This window comes from Elephas maximus, chromosome 7 (assembly GCF_024166365.1).
Source record: "Elephas maximus indicus isolate mEleMax1 chromosome 7, mEleMax1 primary haplotype, whole genome shotgun sequence".
NCBI classification, from domain to species: Eukaryota; Metazoa; Chordata; class Mammalia; order Proboscidea; family Elephantidae; genus Elephas; species Elephas maximus.
Window position 1 is genome coordinate 10,871,891 of NC_064825.1, and position 21,865 is coordinate 10,893,755.

The following is a 21,865-nucleotide window of genomic DNA, read 5'->3' on the forward strand; positions in this document are numbered from 1 at the left end:
CATCTTCACAAATTTCATGTCACCGTGCAGAGAATAATGTAGTCAAGTCATTCAGATGCAGAAAGACAGCAATAAGGAATCAGAGTCCAACTGTTCTGTTCCTCCAGCACAATGCAGGTACAAAGGAGAGCTTATTCCAGGGAAACGCGTATCTTACAGAATGTCTAAAGATTCTACACTAGGTTTAAAAATGAAAATGCCATTCTCGGAAAAAGGACCTTGTCTGCAGCCTAAGACATTAGAAATATGAGCAGGGATACCATGATAGGTTCAACAGTTTGACAAATGAAATTCACCATAAAATAAATGGATAGAAATGCATAGAAAGCTTCTAACAAACTGATATAAGGACAATGATTTATGGAGTTCACACGGAAAGGACAGAAATCATTAAATTCTATCAACTCTGTGCCCAAAAAAATAAAAAAATTTACAGGTAAGTAGCAAAAAGAGAACTCAGGAAACAACTGACAGTTAGTTATGACTAACAACACTTTACAAGAAAAGAAAATGAAGTGTAGAGAGGTTCAAACGTACTCAGCCATAAGGTGACGCAGCCCAACTAAAATCTAAGTTTCCTGAGTTTTAAGGCTAGTGTTTGATCAACTATAGGACACTTGTCTCCCATACTCCAAATAAACAAAGAAGAAACATGAATATATTTTATCTTCATGACAGCATATGGCAGCAAATCTTCCTTCCCCAAGTACCTGGCTTTCATGCATTCTGAAAATTCTGCATGACTTCCATAATAGCTAGATTTTGAGCACACTGGCAAGTACATCAGTTTTAGTCAGAAAAACGTGAGTATAAATCCCGGCCCTAGTACCTACCTACCTATTAAACTGAGTAATCTTGGACACATTTTACCTCAGAGTCTCCGAGCAAGAGTTTCCTAATAAGAAAATTTCCTTCACAGGGCTGTTTTAAGGGCTAAACAAGTTCATTCATTTATTCACTCAACAAGTATTTATTGAACATTAGGAAGTAAATGGTTAGGTAACAATTCATTTTTTCCCTGTACAGGTTCCTGTGGCAGATTGGCGTGGAGGGTGCCTCACAGGAAAAAAAAAAAGCAGTAAGGTAAAATCTCTTTGTAAATATGCTAATAACAGACCTCCTGGGAAATAAACAGGGCACCTGCTGACATAAGAGCTGTATCTACGAAATGCTTTCAACAGGTGTACCAGGTTTGTTTACATCTACGTCTTCCCAGCGCTATGTAATTGCGTATACAAACGGCTTATCTGTGTTTAACTGATATGCTGCACACATCACTTAGAGACTACTATGTTGGTCTGGACCAGAGCACATCCAGATGTGGCAAGAGAAGCTCTGGGAAGCTGTAATGAAAGTCTCAGGCCTCTCCTCATTTCACCTGTACCTTGTGATGACTTTTATCCTTGAAATTTTAGTAAGTGTGATAATGCTGGGTGTGGCAGGCAGCTTGTAGAAAGGTTCCCAATAATCTCTGCCTCCTGGTATTCACACTCTTGTGTAGTCCCTCCTACACATAATAAATAGGGCTGGCTTTGTAACCACTAGGATAATGCAGATAAGACGAAGTGTGACTTCCAGGACTATGTCCATCTTACAATCACTTACCCTCTCATATGCTCTATCCTGTGGAGCCAGCTGTTATGTGGTAAGTTTCTCTATGGAAGCCTCTGGTCAACAACCGGTAAGGAAATGAATCCTGCAAACAACCACTTGAGCAAGTCTGGAAATGGATCTACCCTCAACCCCCAGTCAAGTCTAAAAATGCAAATGTGGGGTAATTTGTTACACAGAAATGGATATCTAATATATTGGGTAAGATCTCTGATTCAGGAGTCTGATTTAAAAATCCAATTCTCTGGGTTATCTCAGGTGTCTACCACATGCCAGACCCTATTCTAAGTACTCAGGGTATACCAATGAACTCGATAGACAAAAGTTCGTGTTATCATGGAGCTTACATTCTAATGAAAAAGAGAAATAATAAAATAATAAATAAATGCTCCAGTGTATCTGAAGGTGATTAAGTGCTACGAAAAAAAAGAAAAAGTAGAGCAAGTAACAAGGAGAGGTTGATGGGAAGGAAAGAAAGACAGCCGTGTGGATACTTAAGGAAAAAGCATTCCTGTGGGAGAAATAGCTAATATATAAAGGCCTCAAGGTAAAAACATGCCTGGCATGTATGAGTAACAGCAAGGAGACCAGTGTGGAGCATAAAGAACAAGTCCCCGAATAACAGGAAAGGAGTGGGCAGTGAAGAACAGCAGAGGGCTCAGTAGGTCTTTGGCTTTTATTCTGCATGAAATGGGAAGCCATCAGAGGAGCGGCATGATCTGACTTGGCTACTGTGTTGAGAAAAGACCATAGCAGAGCACAAGGGGAAGTGCCTGGTAAACGGCAGACACCTAAGAAATATCAGCCCCCTTATCTACCACTGGTGCCATAGTGGTTACAAGCTAAGGCTGCTAACCAAAAGGTCGGCAGTTCGAATCCACCAGACGCTCCTTGGAAACCATATGGGGCAGTTCTACTCTGCCCTATAAGGTCACTATGAGCTGGAATTGACTTCATGGCCACGAGTCTGGTTTTAGTTTTGCTTTTATTTACCACTATAGCTACACTGGGGCCCCGGTGATGGAGTGGTTAAGAGTTTGGCTGCTAACCAAAAAGGTGGCAGTTCATATCCACCAGCCACTCCTTGGAAACCCTATGCGGCAGTTCTACTCTGTCCTATAGGGTTGCTATGAGTCAGAATCAACTCAACGGCAACTGATTTTTTTATAGCTACACTGGCTATATTCTACTCTACCTCCTCACTGCTTCAAAATGAGAAATAAAGAACTGATTTTGCCCTTTTAGTAAAGCTTTAAATCAGTTACCAATAGACAAAGGCAGAAGTCCCTATAAGGGAGCATCAGCTTCTCTCTGTGAGGAGCTAACTAAAGATAGGACCTTCACAAAATCAAGCTAAAGAAAGGAGAAATTTCACTAGCAAAAATTATTCCTATCTTCTATCTATGATATAAATAGTAAGCTTCAGTAAGTTAATGCCCATAAAAATTGTCTTTTCACTTTTAATATTTCAATTTAGAAACCAATTAAAAATACAATAAAGAAAAACTTCCCTCATTATCTATTCTATAAAGTACAAGAATTTTTCATAAACAAACCATGAACTTTTCACAAGTTATAACATTAGAAATTTTAAACTAGTTTCCATCTTAATATTTGCTATGTTGAGACCTAAACTACTGCTGCCAGTGAATGTATAATGCAAAAGTTTGGCCTCTGCTGTCCCCTAGTGGAATCGCATTCTGCTACCTAAATCATAAATAAAATCTATGAGATTCACAAAACGCAGCAAAGCAAATATAGCTGAGTTGGAATAATGCTGAAATTATTTTATTCTCCACTGGGGGGGTCATATACAGTATAAACTCCCATCTTCCACCCACATCACACTACCTTAATAAAAGCTTTTAAAAAAATACCAGGAGTATCTGATGTTTGCCTACTTTTCATTGCCAATTTTCATTTGGGTATTTTTACAAGAGCTTCATTTCACGAGCACCAAAAACTGCAGGCCCTTTTAAGTGGTTCAGTGTATCACAGGATACAGCTTTATAAAAGTATACTAATAGACCTTGCCTCAGTTAAAGTTTCTCATCCTCATCCAAATGGACCCAAGGAAACAAGAGTAGGCCAAGAGTTTTTCTCCCTAAATGGATCATTTCGCACCTAAGAGTCACCACAGAGCTGGTTCCTAAGAGGCAAAGGTCAATCATATCTCTGCTCTCTGACTTCTCCTTGTCTCTAACACAAGCCCTCCCTCCCCCTCATTCCTATTTCTCTGCTGAGTTTGGTAATTTGCTGCAATGTCACACAGAAATCACAGACTATACTTACGGTTGTATGATTTATTAGGGTAAAGCATATAACTCAGGATACCAACAGGCAAGAGTAACAGGATACAACCAAGAGTAACTCAGGAGCAACATGAAGAGGCACTCTGGTGAGGCTTGGGAAGATTTCTAAACCAGAAAGCTCTCCTTCAAGGATTCTCTCCCTCAGAAAGCTTCTTCAAGCTTCAGTGTCTCCGGTTTTTATCAGCCAGCCTATACATTCATTGTTGGTTACCAGGTGGGCTCCCAGACCAACTTCCACACATTAGTACAAATCCTCAGGTGTGGCCAGTGGAGCCCAACCACTCTAACAGTTACTTCACAGAGGCCAGGGACTAAGGCCAAACCACTTGAAGTAAAGTAATTCTTAACCTCACACTCCATTATGTCTCCAAAGGAAATCATTTTGTTAAAAGGGGTGTAGATAATTCAAGAAAATAAAAGGAAAAGATCATAGAAGAAAAACCGGGGCCAATCCTAGAAGCCCTGATACATGGCATTAACAGCATACAAACCATAACTAACAATTAAACACTTATGTTCATCAAAAGACTTCACAAAACAGTAAAAAGAGAAACTACAGACTGGGAAGAAAAATTTTGGCTGTGACAAATCCGACAAAGGTCTAATCTCTACACTCTATAGGGAAATCCGACACCTCTACAACAAAAAACAAGTAAGCCATTAAAAAATGGGCAAAGGCTATGAACAGACACGTCACCAAGGAAAACATTCAGGGGTAGGGCCAAGAGAGCTAAGTAGTCAGACACTTCCGGTGATCCCTCCTACAACAAAGACCTGAAAAAACAAGTGAAACGATTATATTTATGACAAACTAGGAGCCCTGAACATCAAAGGCAAAGTTAGAAATCAGACCGAGTGGCAGGCGGAGAGAGAGACGGTTCAGAACTGGAGAGGAGTTGCTGGACCTGAATTGCCCGGATCCCTCAGGTACCATTCCCGGGAGCGACTGCAACGGGCTGGCAGTAGTGTTACAGCCACAGTTTCCTCAGGGAGAGAGAGCCACCTGCACAGCCTACTCACACCTCCGGAACCAGAGAAGAACATCACTGTTGGCAAAAACTAAGTACTTGCGTATATTTTACCATGCCCCCAGCCCCCAAGATGGCTTCAGTGGCTGTCAATTTCCCTGGGCCTGAGATAGTCCATGCTGAGCACCCCAATCCATTCTCCTGGCCTTGAAGGAGGAATAAATTCACAATTGGGGAACAAGATAATCTGCCAGATCCAAGAACCTGGGGAGCTCAGGACAGAAGCGGCTCCTGTCCAAGCATAAACAGTCCATGGACTTTGAATACATTTCCCCTCTGCATGGACCTATTTCAAGAAAATAGGCCATTGTTGTCCAACCATAACTGTTTCAGCTGTGCAGTGGAGAGGTGAGTGTTTGATGTTTGACACCGCTTTGCCTATTAAACAGGGTCCTCACCTACACACATCAGGGGCCTAAAGGCTGGTGGCTCCACCCACGTCACTCAGCCACCCGAGACAGAGGTCCAAGGATAACTGGTACCTCCCAGTCCTTACAACCAAAAGCACTGGGTGCCCATGGTCCATCTGCAGGACCCACGCACCAATATACTCCAGGGAACAGGAACGCGCTTTCCTCAGAGACATTTGGGAGATGGTTGTCAGCCCCCTGCCTTGTTCAGAGTATGACCCCCTGCTACAACCAGATAACAGTACCTACACCAATCACCCCTATCCCTCTAAGACTGTAGGACAGAGCCTGTACCACACACTTGATAACCAACTACCTGGACACCTGAGCTGAATCCACACAAGAAAAGTGAACGGACTCCTAAGCTGATATACCTACTAACAGCTCTAGCCATCTGGTGACAGGACATTAGAGCTTCAGAGACTAAAATAATTAAGGTAGCTCACTCAAGCAACCTATTTGGGCATATCAAAACAAAACAAAGCAAGAAGCTAGGATATAGTAAGCAAATATAAGATAATTAATACAATAACATATAGATGGTTCAGAGACAACAGTTAATATCAAATCACATAAAGAAACAGACCATGATTGCTTCAACAAGCTCTCGAAACACAGAATCAAGGGATCTTCTGGATGAAGGTGCATTCCTAGAATTACCGGATGCAGAATACAGAAGATTAATACATAGAACTCTTTAAGACATCAGGAATGAGATCAGGAAGAAGATCAGGCAATATGCAGAACAAGCCAAAGAACACACAGATAAAGAAATTAAAGAGGTTATTCAAGAACATAATGAAAAATTTGATAAGCTGCAAGAATCCATAGAGAGACAGTAATCAGAAATTCAGAACTTTCACTTAAAGCACAATAAAAATTTTAAAAATGTATAACGATAATGACTATGGAAGAAAAAATAGGGACAACACTAGGAACCTTAATACATGGCACAAACGGCATACAAAACATTACTAACAATGCAGAAAAAAAACTAGATAACTGGGAGCTGCTAAAAATCAAGCACCTATGCTCATTCAAAGACTTCACCAAAAGAGTAAAAGATTACCTACCAACTGGGAAAGTTTTTAGCTATGACATTTCTGATCAGCGTCTGATCTCTAAAATCTATATGGTACTGCAAAAACTCAACTACGAAAAGACAAATAACCCAATTAAAAAATGGGCAAAGGATATGAACAGACACTTCACTAAAGAAGACATTCAGGTAGCTAACAGATACATAAGGAAATGTTCACAATCATTAGCCATTAGAGAAATGCAAATCAAAACTACAATGAGATACCATCTCAATCCAACAACGCTGGCACTAATCAAAAAACACAAAATAATAAATGTTGGAGAGGTTGTAGAGAGACTGGAACACTTATGCACTGCTGGTGGGAATGTAAAATGGTACAATCACTTTGGAAATCGATTTGGTGCTTCCATAAAAAGCCAGAAATAGAACTACCATAGGATCCAGCAACCCCACTCCTTGGAATATACCCTAGAGAAATAAGAGCCTTTACACAAAGACATATATGCACACCCGTGTTCATTGCAGCACTGTTTACAATAGCAAAAAGATGGAAGCAACCAAAGTGCCCATCAATGGATGAATGGATAAATTATGGTATATTCACACAATGGAATACTACGCATTGATAAAGAACAATGATGAATCCATGAGACATTTCATAACATGGAGGAATCTGGAAGGCATTATGCTGAGTGAAATTAGTCAGTTGCGAAAGGACAAATATTGTATAAGACCACTATTATAAGAACTTGAGAAACAGAGAAGAAAATATTCTTTGATGGTTACGAGAGTGGGAAGGTAGGGAGGCAGAGATCAGATAGCAGACAAGAACTATTTTAGGTGAAGGGAAAGACAACACACAATACAGGAGAGGTCAGCACAACTGGACTAAAAGCAAAGAAGTTTCCTGAATAAACTGAATGCTTCGAAGGCCAGCGTGGGAGGGGCGGGGGTTTGGGGACCATCTAGGTCAATTGGCATAATAAAATCTATTAAGAAAACATTCTGCATCCCACTTTGGAGAGTGGCATCTGGGGTCTTAAATGCTAGCAAGTGGCCATCTAAGATGCATCAATTGGTCTCAACCCACCTGGACCAAAGGAGAATGAAGAACACCAAATACACAGGGTAATTACAAGCCCAGAAAACAGAAAGGGCCACATAAACCAGAGGCTACATCAGCCTGAGACCAGAAGAACTAGATTGTGCCTAGCTACAACCAGTGACTGCCCTGACAGGGAGCATAACAGAGAACCCCTGAGGGAGTAGGAGAGCAGTGGAATGCAGGCCTCAAATTCTCATAAAAAGACCAGACTTAATGGTCTGACTGAGACTAGAAGGATCCCGGAGGTCATGGTCTCCAGTCCTTCTGTTAGCCCAAGACAGGAACCATTCCTAAAGCCAATTCTTCAGACAGAAAATAAAACAATCATAAAAACAGAAAATAACAAATGTTGGAGAGTCTGTAGGAAGACTGGAACTCTCATGCACTTCTGGTGGGAATGCAAAATGGTACAACCATTTTGGAAAACAATACAGCGCTTCCTTAAAAAGTTAGAAATACCACACGATCCAGTAGTCCCACTCCTAGAAACATCCAAGAGAACAAAGAGCTGTCACGCAAATAGACATATCCCCACCCATGTTCATTGTAGTATTATTCACAGTAGCAAAAAGATGGAAACAACCTAAGTGCCCATCAACAGATAAATGGATAAACAAACCATGGTACCTACACACAATGGAATACTACACAAGGATAAAGAACAATGATGAATCTGCAAAACATCTCACAACAATGATGAATCTGGAGGGCAGTACCCTGAGTGAAGAAGGTCAATCACAAAAAAACAAATACTGTTTTTGACCACTATTACAAAAACTCATGAAAAGGTTTACACAGAAAAAAAAAAAAAAAAAAATTTTTGATAGTTACTAGGGAGGAGAGTAGTGGGAAAGGAAAAATACTAACTAGATGGTAGATAAGCAGTAACTTTGGTGAAGGAAAAACTGTACACAATACTGGGGAAGTCAACACAATTTGACCAAGGCAAGGCCATGAAAGCTTCATAGACACATCCAAACTCCCTGAGGGGCCAAATTACTAGACTGAAGGCTGAGGAGCATGGTCTCAGGGAACATCTAGCTCAACTGGTATAACACAGTTTATAAAGAAAATGTTCTACTTTAGTAAGTAGCGTCTGGGGTCTTAAAAGCTTGTGAGTTGCCATCTAAGATACTCCACTGTTCCCACCCCATGTGAAGCAAGGGAGAATGATGAAAACCAAAGACACAAGGGAAAGATCAATACAAAGAACTAATGGACCTCAACTACTACAGCCTCCACCAGACTGAGTCCAGTACAACTAGATGGTACCCGGCTACCACCACCAACTGCTCTCTGAAGGATCACAATAGAGGGTCCCAGATAGAGCTGGAGGAAAATGTAGAACAAAGTTCTAACTCACAAAGACCAGACTTACTGGCCTGACAGAGACTGGAGAAACCTCGAGAATATGGTCCCTGGATACCCTTTTAACTCAGTATTGAAGTCACTCCTAAAGTTCACCCTTCAGCCAAAGATCAGATAGGCCCATAAAACAAGACTAAATGAGCACACCAGCTCAGAGGCAAGGACGAGAAGGCAGGAAGGGACAGGAAAACTGGTAATGGGGAACCCAAGGTCGAGAGGGGAGAATGTTGACATGTCGTGGAGTTGAAACTAATGTCACAAAACAACATGTGTATTAATTTGCTCTATAAACCTTCATCTAAAGTACAACAGAAAAAAAAGGTTAAATAATTGGTAAAACTGATGCAAAAAAAAAAAGGGGCAAAAAAAGTAAAACACAGTATTTCAGGCAACAAATATCTGAATAAATATCTGAATCAACCTTTATTTTCATTTCACCAAAACACAGAAAAGAAAAAAACTGATTCCCCAAACCTTAGCTATTTTGCCGCAAAACAAACAGTGAGTTCATTTTTGTATATCCATATATTATAGTTCAATTCCAAAGGCAAACACTATCTGGCAACCTGGTTTTAATTACAGCATTATACACAGGATTTTAATTAGTTTCAAAATTTAATTTCGCCTTTATTCAATTCAATTATCCAGTCTCATGGCCCACAAAACTTTCTGATTATCTCTATGCCCATTGATGGTAACTTTTAAACTGCAATTTGGTTATGTTATCATTAAGTTGCCTGAGAAAAAATAAGAACTACATATGCTAAAGTGTATTTCTACTGATTTACATTTAAAATAGTCAACTAAAAATATATTTAATTGGTTACAAAGGGTCAAACAGGCTTGTACTTTAAAAATTAATGACCACATTAGAAATTGCACTAAAACAATTTTTCAAATTAGTATTCACTGTCTTCGAACACAATTAGTGAGGTTGTTCTAACCCCTCTTCATCTCTGCAGCCATTAAGGTTCAATTTAACACCATGGCATGTTCAGAAACCCTGGTTGCCTAGTGGTTAAGCGCTATGGCAGCTAACCAAAAGGTTGGCAGTTCCAATTCAGCAGGCACTCCTTGGAAACTCTATGGGGAGGTTCTACTCTGTTCTACAGGGTCACTATGAGTCAGAATCGACTTGACGGCAACAGGTCTTTTTTTTTTTTAATGGCATGTTCAACTATATAAGGTTTTCAATATTTTCTCCAGGAAAAAAATACCCAGAAATAGTTCCATTTCTTGAACTTAATTTTGAAATAGTATGCTATCCCATAATCTTCATATAAGAAAAGTAACAAAAAAAAAAATACAGCTACATGCATTCTACAAGGGAATCAGTTTGTTATCTCCACGTCCACACCACTGGTATAGATAAAAGCCTGCAATCTGCTAGTCCAATACACCAGTAAGATGTTTTTCAACCTTACCTCTCCAGAGGACCACAGGACCACAAAATGCAAATGTGTGCATGGGTACACAAATTCATCCCTACAACACATGGGTGCACAAATTTATAGCTACTTTGTACATGTACTGAAGGAGCTGTGGTAGCACAGTAGTTAAAGTGATTGATTACTAACCGAAAGGCTCGTGGCCCTAAACCACCAGTGGCTCCACAGGAGAAAAATGTGGTAGTTTGCATGTAACTTAAATAAGTACATGTTTATGACAGTCCATGTCTGAAGATGGCCCACTGGATAAATACAAATCAATCAACATATGCTTAAATACCTTTCATGAAAATTAGAAAATGAAAATGAAAGTAGTGTTCTACTTCTGATTAGGATGCAGAAGGACATGAAAAATCTTCACTTCAATTGAAGTAAAAATCACCTAACAAACAAAATCATACTTTTCACTAATGTCATGGAGAACTATGGACACAAAGAAATCTAAAAGTCCTAAACTACAGAGGGCCTTCCTAGATAAACAAGAGGTAGATGACTCTTTCACATCTGGGCCACTTGCTAAACCTGCTAAACTAGGCAGCTGCGCAGGGGAAGAGTAACCCTGTCAAAGAAGTACGATCAGCCTGGATGAGGTAAAACACCAGTGAAACATCTGAGGCAGCCATGAGCACATGTGTAAGATTTAAATCTAGGGACCTCAAAGCAAAAATATTTCCACCAAGTAATTCTCTTACAAGGAAACTTTGTTGAGTAAGCACAGGCTATGAACACGGCTGGAAAGATAACCCCCAATTTCTTAGTTGCCCGGTCTTGTAGCCTAGATTTCAAGGTCTAATAATCTTGGGATGTTTCATGCCAAGCCACCCTGAAGAGACAGCCTTGATCTCAACCTCAAAGCCTTTGAGGCCAGAGATTAACTGAGTCTAACCAAAGGCTTTAATCAAAATCATAAATCAACTTGTGGTAAGAGCAAAGATAACAACTTTGTGGGTACACAGAAGTTGGTGGCTAGGTTGAAAAACAAAAAAGATTTCCTTAGGCTCCTACTTTTTTAATTCTAAGATACTATTAGAGCAGTTCTTAAAATTCAAAAGGACCCCATGTGTAGAAATCCACTGCACAGCAACTACCAACAACGAGAGCAGTGGTTGTCAACAAGAGCAACTCTGCCCCTCGGGGACATTCGGCAACGTCTAGAGACATTTTTGGTTGTTACTTGGGGGGTGCTACTGGCCTCTACTGCACAGAGGCCAGAATGCTGCTAAACATCCTACAAATGCGCAGAACAGCCCCTCAACATCAAACAATTACCTGGCCCAAAACAGCACCAAGGTTGAAAAACCCTGCGCTAGAGCAGTTAAAGCCACAGCCCCACCACAAATTAAAGCAAACCTAAACGCTCATCACCCGAGCTGCCTCAGAGAGGAAACAGCACTCTCCTTCTGATGGATGGACAGATGGACGAACGGATGGATAGGAGGGAGTGAGGCAAAGACAAAAAAGAAATAAAATACATTATCTATTTCGGCTTCAACTATTCTTTTAGATACAATATCCAGTAGATTAAAAGAAAAAATTATAAATTGTGCAAAGAAGCAGAAGAATGTGATTCATAGGCAAGAGAAAAAGTAGTCAATAGAATAGACCCGCAGGCAAGTCAGGTGTTGGAATTACTAGACAAGGACGTGAAAGTAACCACTAAATATCCTTTTTTAAATAGCAACAATTAAAGATGGATACAACGAGCAAAAAGACAATTTCCAGCAAGATTTAGAGAACCAGAAGTAACCCCTGAAACTGAGAAATAAATCACTGAAATAAAAAATTCATAGGATGGGATGAGACACAACGTGTTGGATACAAGAAAGGATCAGTGACCTTGAAAACAGATCAAAAGAAATTATCCAAATTGAAGCACAGAAAGAAAAACATGGGGAAAAATTAACGGCGCTTTAATGACCTATGAGAGAAATCAAGTAATCAAACACACATGTAACTGGAGTTCCTAAATGAGAGGAAAACGAAGAACATAGAAAATATCTGAAGAAATAGAGGCTAAAATTTTTCCAAATTTAATCTAAAAGCTGTAACCCACAAACTGAGGCAGTTCCATAAACCCTTATTAGGAAAATAAACGAAGAAAAGACGACCTCCAGGGAAATCTAGTTTAAGGTAATTTTTAAAATGCCCTTAAAACTACAGAAAAAACAGTTTTAAATATTAACATAAATGAAACAAATAATTACTTCACATTTAATCTACTTGATACAATTCAGGCTTAAGGAGCCTAAAAAGTTTTGTAAGATTCCAAAAGTCTCTAGAAGCTTTGTAAGACCATCAAAAGCCAATACACAGAAGTCATCTAGTTGTTGTGGCTCTCAGGTGCTGTCGAGTCAATTTCAACTCACAGATACCACCTGTGACAGAGGAGAACTGCCCCATGGGGTTTTCTTGGCTGTAATCTTAATGGGAGCAGATCGCCAGGTCTTTCATCCACGGAGCTGCTGGGTACGTTCAAACCACCAACCTTCTGTTATCACGCGAGAGCTTAGCTGTTGTGCCACCAGGATTTCTTATCTGCTTGTTACCTGAACTTAATATTTCACTAAACAAAAGGTCATATTCCCTCTATCATGCTGAACGCCAACACCACACTGAGTTGTGTGTTTTCTCCCTTACTCATGGCTATGCTCAGCAATAACCTGATATGGGAAGGCTTTGGAAAGTCTTTGTAAACATAAAGTATTAAAAGAAAATCTTGCCCACCTCAGGTAATGACTAAGAGACAAACCCTTAATTCTAAGCTAGCAAAATGGAAGGCTAGTTACTTGCCAGGGAATGAGGGAGTGGAAAGGCAGTAGAAAAGTAGTTAAGCAGAAAATAAATGCTTCTCTTAAAAATTACAGTGGAGGCGGGGCCAAGATGGTGGACTGGGTAGACGCTACCTCGGATCCCTCTTGCAACAAAGACTCGGAAAAACAAGTGAATTGATCATAAACATAACAATCTACGAACTCTGAACAACAAACACAGATTTAGAGACGCAGAACGAACAAATACCGGGAAGCAGCGACTGTTTTCGGAGCCTGGAGCCAGCGTCACAGTCAGGTGACCTTGGCACCAGGCTTAGGTCTGGGCCTAGGGAAACTGAACTACAAAATAAGACTCAGTGAGCAATTATAGAATAAACCACTACTATATCTTTTTTTCTCGGAGACAGCAGTCGATATCAAACCACATAAAGAAGAAGACCATCACAGCTTCTACAACCCCCCAAACAAAACAATCAAAATCTTTCCCAAATGAAGATACAATCCTGGAATTATCAGATACACAATACAAAAAACTAATTTACACAATGCTTCAAGACATCAGAAATGAAATAAGGCAAACTGCAGAAAAAGCCAAGGAACACACTGATAAAACAGTTGAAGAACTCAAAAAGATTATTCAAGAACATAGTGGAAAAATTAATAAGTTACAAGAATCCATAGAGAGACAGCATTCAGAAATCCAAAAGATTAACAATAAAATTACAGAATTAGACAATGCAATAGGAAGTCAGAGGAGCAGACTCGAGAATTACAATGCAGACGGCGAAATCTGGAGGACCAGGGAATTAACACCAACATAGCTGGAAAAAAATCAGATAAAACAATTAAAAAAAATGAAGAAACCCTAAGAATCATGTGGGACTCTATCAAGAAGGATAACTTAAGTGTGATTGCAGTCCCAGAACAGGGAGGGAGGACAGAAAACACAGAGAAAATTGTTGAAGATCTGCTCACAGAAAACTTCCCTGACATCATGAAAGACAAAAGGATATCTATCCAAGATGCTCATCGAACCCCATTTAAGATTGATCCAAAAAGAAAAACACCCAGACATATTATCATCAAACCTGCCAAAACCAAAGATAAACAGAGAATTTTAAAAGCAGCCAGGGAGAAAAGAAAGGTTTGCTTCAAGGGAGAATCAATAAGAACAAGTTCAGACTACTCAGCAGAAACCATGCAGGCAAGAAGGCAATGGGATGACATATACAGACCACTGAAAGAGAAAAACAGCCAGCCAAGGATCATATATCCAGCAAAACTCTCTCTGAAATATGAAGGTGAAATTAAGATATTTACAGATAAACACAAGTTTAGAGAATTTGCAAAAACCAAGCCAAAGCTACAAGAAATACTAAAGGATATTGTTTGGTCAGAAAACCAATAATATCAGGTACCAGCACAACACAAGGTCACAAAACAGAACATCCTGATATCAACCCAAATAGGGAAATCACAAAAACAAGTTAAGATTAATTAAAAAAAAAAAAATACTCATAACGGAATCATTGAAGTCAATATGTAAAAGATTACAATAATCAAAAAGAGGGACTAAATACAGGTGGCATAGAACTGCCATATGGACAGTGATACAAGGCAATATAGAACAATACAAGTTAGGTTTTTACTTAGAAAAATAGGGGTAAATATTAAGGTAACCACAAAGAGGTATAACAACTCCATAACTCAAGATAAAAGCCAAGAAAAACATAACGACTCAACAAACATAAAGTCAAACGCTACGAAAATGAGGATCTCACAATTTACTAAGAAAAACGTCTCAGCACAAAAAAGTAAGTGGAAAAATGAAATTGTCAGCAACACACATAAAAAGGCATCAAAATGACAACACTAAACACGTATTTATCTATAATTACGCTGAATGTAAATGGACGAAATGCACCAATAAAGAGACAGAGAGTCTCGGACTGGATAAAGAAACACGATCCGTCTATATGCTGCCTACAAGAGACACACCTTAGACTTAGAGACACAAACAAACTAAAACTCAAAGGATGAAAAAAAATATATCAAGCAAACAATAAGCAAAAAAGAAGAGGAGTAGCAATATTAATTTCAGACAAAACAGACTTTAGACTTAAATCCACCACAAAGGATAAAGAAGGACACTACATAATGATAAAAGGGACAATTGATCAGGAAGACATGACCATATTAAATATTTATGCACCCAATGACAGGGCTGCAGGATACGTAAATCAAATTTTAACAGAATTGAAAACTGAGATAGACACCTCCACAATTACAGTAGGAGACTTCAACACACCACTTTCGGAGAAGGATGGGACATCCAGTAAGAAGCTCAATAGAGACACGGAAGACCTAATTGCAACAATCAACCAACTTGACCTCATTGACTTATACAGAACTCTCCACCCAACTGCTGCAAAGTATACTTTTTTTTCTAGCGCACATGGAACGTTCTCTAGAATAGACCACATATTAGGTCATAAAACAAACCTTTGCAGAGTCCAAAACATCGAAATATTACAAAGCATCTTCTCAGACCACAAGGCAATAAAACTAGAAATCAGTAACAGAAAAACTAGGGAAAAGAAATCAAATACTTGGAGACTGAACAATACCCTCCTGAAAAAAGACTGGGTTATAGAAGACATCAAGGAGGGAATAAGGAAATTCATAGAATGCAACGAGAAGGAAAATACTTCCTATCAAAACCTCTGGGACACGGCACAAGAAGTGCTCAGAGGCCCATTTATATCGATAAATGCACACATACAAAAAGAAGAAAGAGCCAAAATCAGAGAACTGTCCCTACAACTTGAACAAATAGAAAGTGAGCAACAAAAGAATCCATTAGGCACCAGAAGAAAACAAATACTAAAAATTAGAGCTGAACTAAATGAATTAGAGAACAGAAAAACAATTGAAAGAATTAACAAAGCCAAAAGCTGGTTCTTTGAAAAAATTAACAAAAATGATAAACCATTGGCTAGACTGACTAAAGAAATACAGGAAAGGAAACAAATAACCCAAATAAGAAACGAGAAGGGCCACATCACAACAGACCCAAATGAAATTAAAAGAATCATATCAGATTATTACGAAAAATTGTACTCTAACCAATTTGCCAACTTAGAAGAAATGGATGAATTCCTGGAAAAACACTACCTACCTAAACTAACACATTCAGAAGAACAACTAAATAGACCCATAACAAAAAAAGAGATTGAAACGGTAATCAAAAAACTCCCAACAAAAAAAAGCCCTGGCCTGGACAGCTTCACTGCAGAGTTCTACCAAACTTTCAGAGAAGAGTTAACACCACTACTTCTGAAGGTATTCCAAAGCATAGAAAATGACGGAATACTACCCAACTCATTCTATGAAGCCACCATCTCCCTGATACCAAAACCAGGTAAAGACATCACAAAAAAAGAAAATTACAGACCTATATCCCTCATGAACATAGATGCAAAAATCCTCAACAAAATTCTAGCCAATAGAATTCAACAACATATCAAAAAAATAATTCACCACGACCAAGTGGGATTTATACCAGGTATGCAAGGCTGGTTTAATATTTAAAAAACCATTAATGTAATCCACCATATTAATAAAACAAAAGACAAAAATCACATGATCTTATCAATTGATGCAGAAAAGGCATTTGACAAAGTCCAACACCCATTTATGATAAAAACTCTCACCAAAATAGGAATTGAAGGAAAATTCCTCAACATAATAAAGGGCATCTATGCAAAGCCAACAGCCAACATCACTCTAAATGGAGAGAACCTGAAAGCATTTCCCTTGAGAACGGGAACCAGACAAGGATGCCCTTTATCACCGCTCGTATTCAACATTGTGCTAGAAGTCCTAGCCAGAGCAATTAGGCTAGACAAAGAAATAAAGGGTATCCGGATTGGCAAAGAGGAAGTAAAATTATCTCTATTTGCAGATGACATGATCTTATACACAGAAAACCCTAAGGAATCCTCCAGAGAACTACTGAAATTAATAGAAGAGTTTGGCAGAGTCTCAGGTTATAAGATAAGCATACAAAAATCACTTGGATTCCTCTACTTTAACAAAAAGAACATCGAAGAGGAAATAACCAAATCAATACCGTTCACAGTAGCCCTCAAGAAGATAAAATACTTAGGAATAAATCTTACCAAGGATGTAAAAGACCTATACAAAGAAAACTACAAAGCTCTACTACAAGAAATTCAAAAGGACATACTTAAGTGGAAAAACATACCTTGCTCATGGATAGGAAGACTTAACATAGTAAAAATGTCTATTCTACCAAAAGCCATCTATACATACAATGCACTTCCGATCCAAATTCCAATGTCATTTTTTAAGGTGATAGAGAAACAAATCACCAACTTCATATGGAAGGGAAAGAAGCCTCGGATAAGCAAAGCATTACTGAAAAACAAGAAGAAAGTGGGAGGCCTCACACTACCTGATTTCAGAACCTATTATACGGCCACAGTAGTCAAAACAGCCTGGTATTGGTACAACAACAAGCACATATTCCAGTGGAACAGAATTGAGAACCCAGATATAAATCCATCCACATATGAGCAGCTGATATTTGACAAAGGACCAGTGTCAGTTAATTGGGGAAAAGATAGTCTTTTTAACAAATGGTGTTGGAATAACTGGATATCCATTTGCAAAAAAATCAAACTGGACCCATACCTCACACCAAGCACAAAAACTAACTCCAAGTGGATCAAAGACCTAAACATAAAGACTAAAACGATAAAGATCATGGAAGAAAAAATAGGGACAATGTTAGGAGCCGTAATACAAGGCATAAACAGAATACAAAACATTACCAAAAATGACGAAGAGAAACCAGATAACTGGGAGCTCCTAAAAATCAAACACCTATGCTCATCTAAAGACTTCACCAAATGAGTAAAAAGACCACCTACAGACTGGGAAAGAATTTTCAGCTATGACATCTCCGACCAGCGCCTGATCTCTAAAATCTATATGATTCTGTCAAAACTCAACCACAAAAAGACAAACAACCCAATCAAGAAGTGGGCAAAGGATATGAACACACACTTCACTAAAGAAGATAATCAGGCAGCTAACAGATACATGAGAAAATGCTCTCGATCATTAGCCATTAGAGAAGTGCAAATTAAAACCACGATGAGATTCCATCTCACTCCAACAAGGCTGGCATTAATCCCAAAAACACAAAATAATAAATGTTGGAGAGGCTGCAGAGAGACTGGAACTCTTATACACTGCTGGTGGGAATGTCAAATGGTACAACTACTTTGGAAATCGATCTGGCATTATCTTAAACAGTCAGAAATAGAACTACCATACAACCCAGAAATCCCACTCCTCAGAATATACCCTAGAGAAATAAGAGCCTTCACACAAACAGATATATGCACACCCATGTTTATTGCAGCTCTGTTTACAATAGCAAAAAGCTGGAAGCAACCAAGGTGTCCATCAACGGATGAATGGGTAAATATATTGTGGTATATTCACACAATGGAATACTACGCATCGATAAAGAACAGTGACGAATCTGTGAAACATTTCATAACATGGAGGAACCTGGAAGGCATTATGCTGAGCAAAATTAGTCAGAGGCAAAAGGACAAATATTGTATAAGACCACTATTATAAGATCTTGAGAAATAGTATAAACTGAGAAGAACACATACTTTTGTGGTTACGGAGCGGGGGGAGGGAGGGTTGGAGAGGGTTTTTTACTGATTAATTAGTAGATAAGAACTGCTTCAGGTGAAAGGAAGGACAACACTCAATACATGGAAGGTCAGCTCAACTGGACTGGACCAAAAGCAAAGAAGTTTCCGGGATAAAATGAATGCTTCAAAGATCAGCCGAGGAAGGGCCGGGGTTTTGGGACCCTGGTTTAAGGGGACTTCTAAATCAATTGGCAAAATAATTCCATTATGAAAACATTCTGCATCCCACTTTGAAATGTGGCGTCTGGGGTCTTAAATGCTAACAAGCGGCCATCTAAGATGCATCAATTGGTCTCAACCCACCTGGAGTAAAGGAGAATGAAGAACACCAAGGCCACACGACAACTAAGAGCCCAAGAGACAGAAAGGGCCACATGAACCAGAGACCTACATCATTCTGAAACCAGAAGAACTAGCTGGTGCCCAGCCACAATCGATGACTGCCCTGACAGGGAGCACAATAGAGAACCTCTGAGGGAGCAGGAGAACAGTGGGATGCAGACCCCAAATTCTCATAAAAAGACCAGACTTAATGGTCTGACTGAGACTAGAGGAATCCCGGCAGTCATGGTCCCCAAACCTTCTGTTGGCCCAGGACAGGAACGATCCCCAAAGACAACTCATCAGACATGAAAGGGACTGGACAGTGGGTGGGAGAGAGACGCTGATGAAGAGTGAGCTAATTATATCAGGTGGACACTTGAGACTGTGTTGGTATCTCCTGTCTGGAGGGGGGATGGGAGGATAGAGAGAGTTGGAAGCTGGCAAAATTGTCACGAAAGGAGAGACTGGAAGGGCTGACTCATTAGGGGGAGAGCAAGTGGGAGTACGGAGTAAGATGTATATAAACTTATATGTGACAGTCTGACTTGATTTGTAAACGTTCAATTGAAGCTCAATAAAAGTTAAAAAAAAAAATTACAGTGGAAAAGAAGAAACATACACCCAAAGGATTAAAAAAAAAAAAATCCCAAATAATTTTCAAGCTGGTAAATAACTTATCAATCACCTCTAGACCAATGTCTCTCATTTTAAAGATGAGGACACTCAAGCCAAGAAATGACATCCTGAGGGCGGCAGGACATGGGTCAAGAATTCCCAAGACCACCCCACATTCAGAGATTCACTAGAAGAACTCAGGGGACTCAGTATATAGTTGTACTCACGGCTAAGATTTACTACAGCAATGTAGAAATAATTCACAGCCAGACCACAACGGGAAGAGACAAAGGTAGAGCATGGAGCAATCCACGTGCAGGCTCTGGCCTCCCTTGTCACACAAAGCACATTCCTCCCCCAGCAGTGAAAGTGCAGCAACATGTGCGCAATGTTTCTGCCCAGGAAAGCCCCTCAGAGACTCAGCGCCCACGGTTTTATCAGGGGTTGTCAGGTAGGCAACCTCTTCACAGCATGCACCAAAATTCTGGATTCTCAGAATGAATGCAGCTGTTGCTTACACACTCCAGGTGCAGTGAGCTACCCTTACCATTTAGGAAAAGTTTGTATCAGCATAGGGAATTGTTTACTAGCCAAGCTTCCAGACTCCAGCCATCACAGCAGGACTTCCTAAGTACAGCAGTCTCAGGCCAGCTCTGTTAACTCTTTTGCACAGCTTAAAATTAAGGTTCCCCAGTCCAGTGTCTTTATAACTAAGCCATACCCTCTAGCACCTAGCATCAATGCCTAACATACAGAAATACACACTACACAAACTCTATTATTCTTTAAACATCAAAATGCAACCTCAATAGCAATGAAAAAGTTTATCACCCTTTTATTCATTCAGATTCCATCCTATGCCATTTAGTCCCAAATGACTATGATTTTCCTATATCGTTTTTCAGACAACTTCTCCACAGCTCTTGGGCAAATACGTTTTTTGCTGTTGTTAGCTACCATCATGTTGGTCCCTGACTCATGGCAACCCCATGCCGAAATGCTGCCCTGTCCTGCACCATCTCCCTGATCACTTGTGAATCAGACCATCATGAGCAATAGGGTTTTCACTGGCTGATTTTCAGTAGATCGCCAGGCCTTTCTTCCTAGTCTGCCTCAGTGTGGAAGCTCCGCGGAAACCTGGTCAGCATCATAGCAACATGCAAGCCTCCACTGATAGACGGGAAATGAACCTGGGTCTCCCACATGGAAGGCGAGAATTCTGCCACTGAACTACCAATGACCCTTTGGGCAAATATGGGGGTGCTTTTTGGAGGGGAGGTGGGACAGAAAGAAGAGGAAATATCTCTCCTAGGTAGCCTCCAGCAGTACCTCTAATTCCTGCACTAAAAAAACAGAAAAGAAAGATCTATGATGCAAAACCACCTTGCCTCTTATTGGCACCTAGTCAGCACAGAAGTTAAGACCACAAGATCTAAACTAGAGGACTCACACTGCCTGGGTTCAAGATTTGTTCACTGAACAAATGCTTTAACCACTGTGAGATTCAGCTTCTTTATCTGAAAATATGGATAACAGTCCTATGCTTCACTGCAGGGTCATTAGAATTCAAGGAGATGATGCTCAGTGAGCAGCTCTGGTGAGAAGTTTAGTAAGGGAAGAAAGCTAAAACAAAAAGTTAATAATGCTTTTAAGATTTTCAGTGATTTTTCTCAGCGCTCATCAGGTGACAGCCATAATGACTTCTAAGAGCTATCCAAATTACTATCAACCCACAGCAGAAAATGCCAAACCAGCATTCACTTACCTGAATTCCTCCATTCTCTGCCTGCAGCTGGGGACACACGCTTTGTTTTTTAGGTAGCACCAAAAGCAAGGTGGGCTAGGACACCTACCTGGCAGTTCTACCTGCTCTGTGAATGTATGTGTTGGCATCCTCTGGACAGTCAAACTGAAGAACCCAATTCACAGCTGGGAAATCTGTACAAAATGAATGTCAAGTTAGGAAATCAATTTCAAGACCAGCCCTGCTGCACTATTTTTATTTTACAGCCATCCTCACCAGGGCTCTCAGTCACAACAAACTGATAGGTATCATCTGTGAACACTATTAA

General features: G+C 39.7%; 1 protein-coding gene across 2 annotated transcripts in view; it reads right to left on the minus strand.

The window, feature by feature from the left end:
• The window catches only part of DDX10 (DEAD-box helicase 10), a 714,899-nt gene that overhangs the window by 657,402 nt on the left and 35,632 nt on the right, over positions 1-21,865 (minus strand). For both annotated transcript variants that reach the window (XR_007518135.1, XM_049889361.1), the window contains exon 9: positions 21,647-21,731. Coding sequence is in view for 1 of the 2 variants with exons in the window: in XM_049889361.1 (XP_049745318.1) it covers positions 21,647-21,731 (85 nt within the window). In the remaining variant the exon portion in view is untranslated. The remainder of the gene's footprint in view (positions 1-21,646; positions 21,732-21,865) is intronic.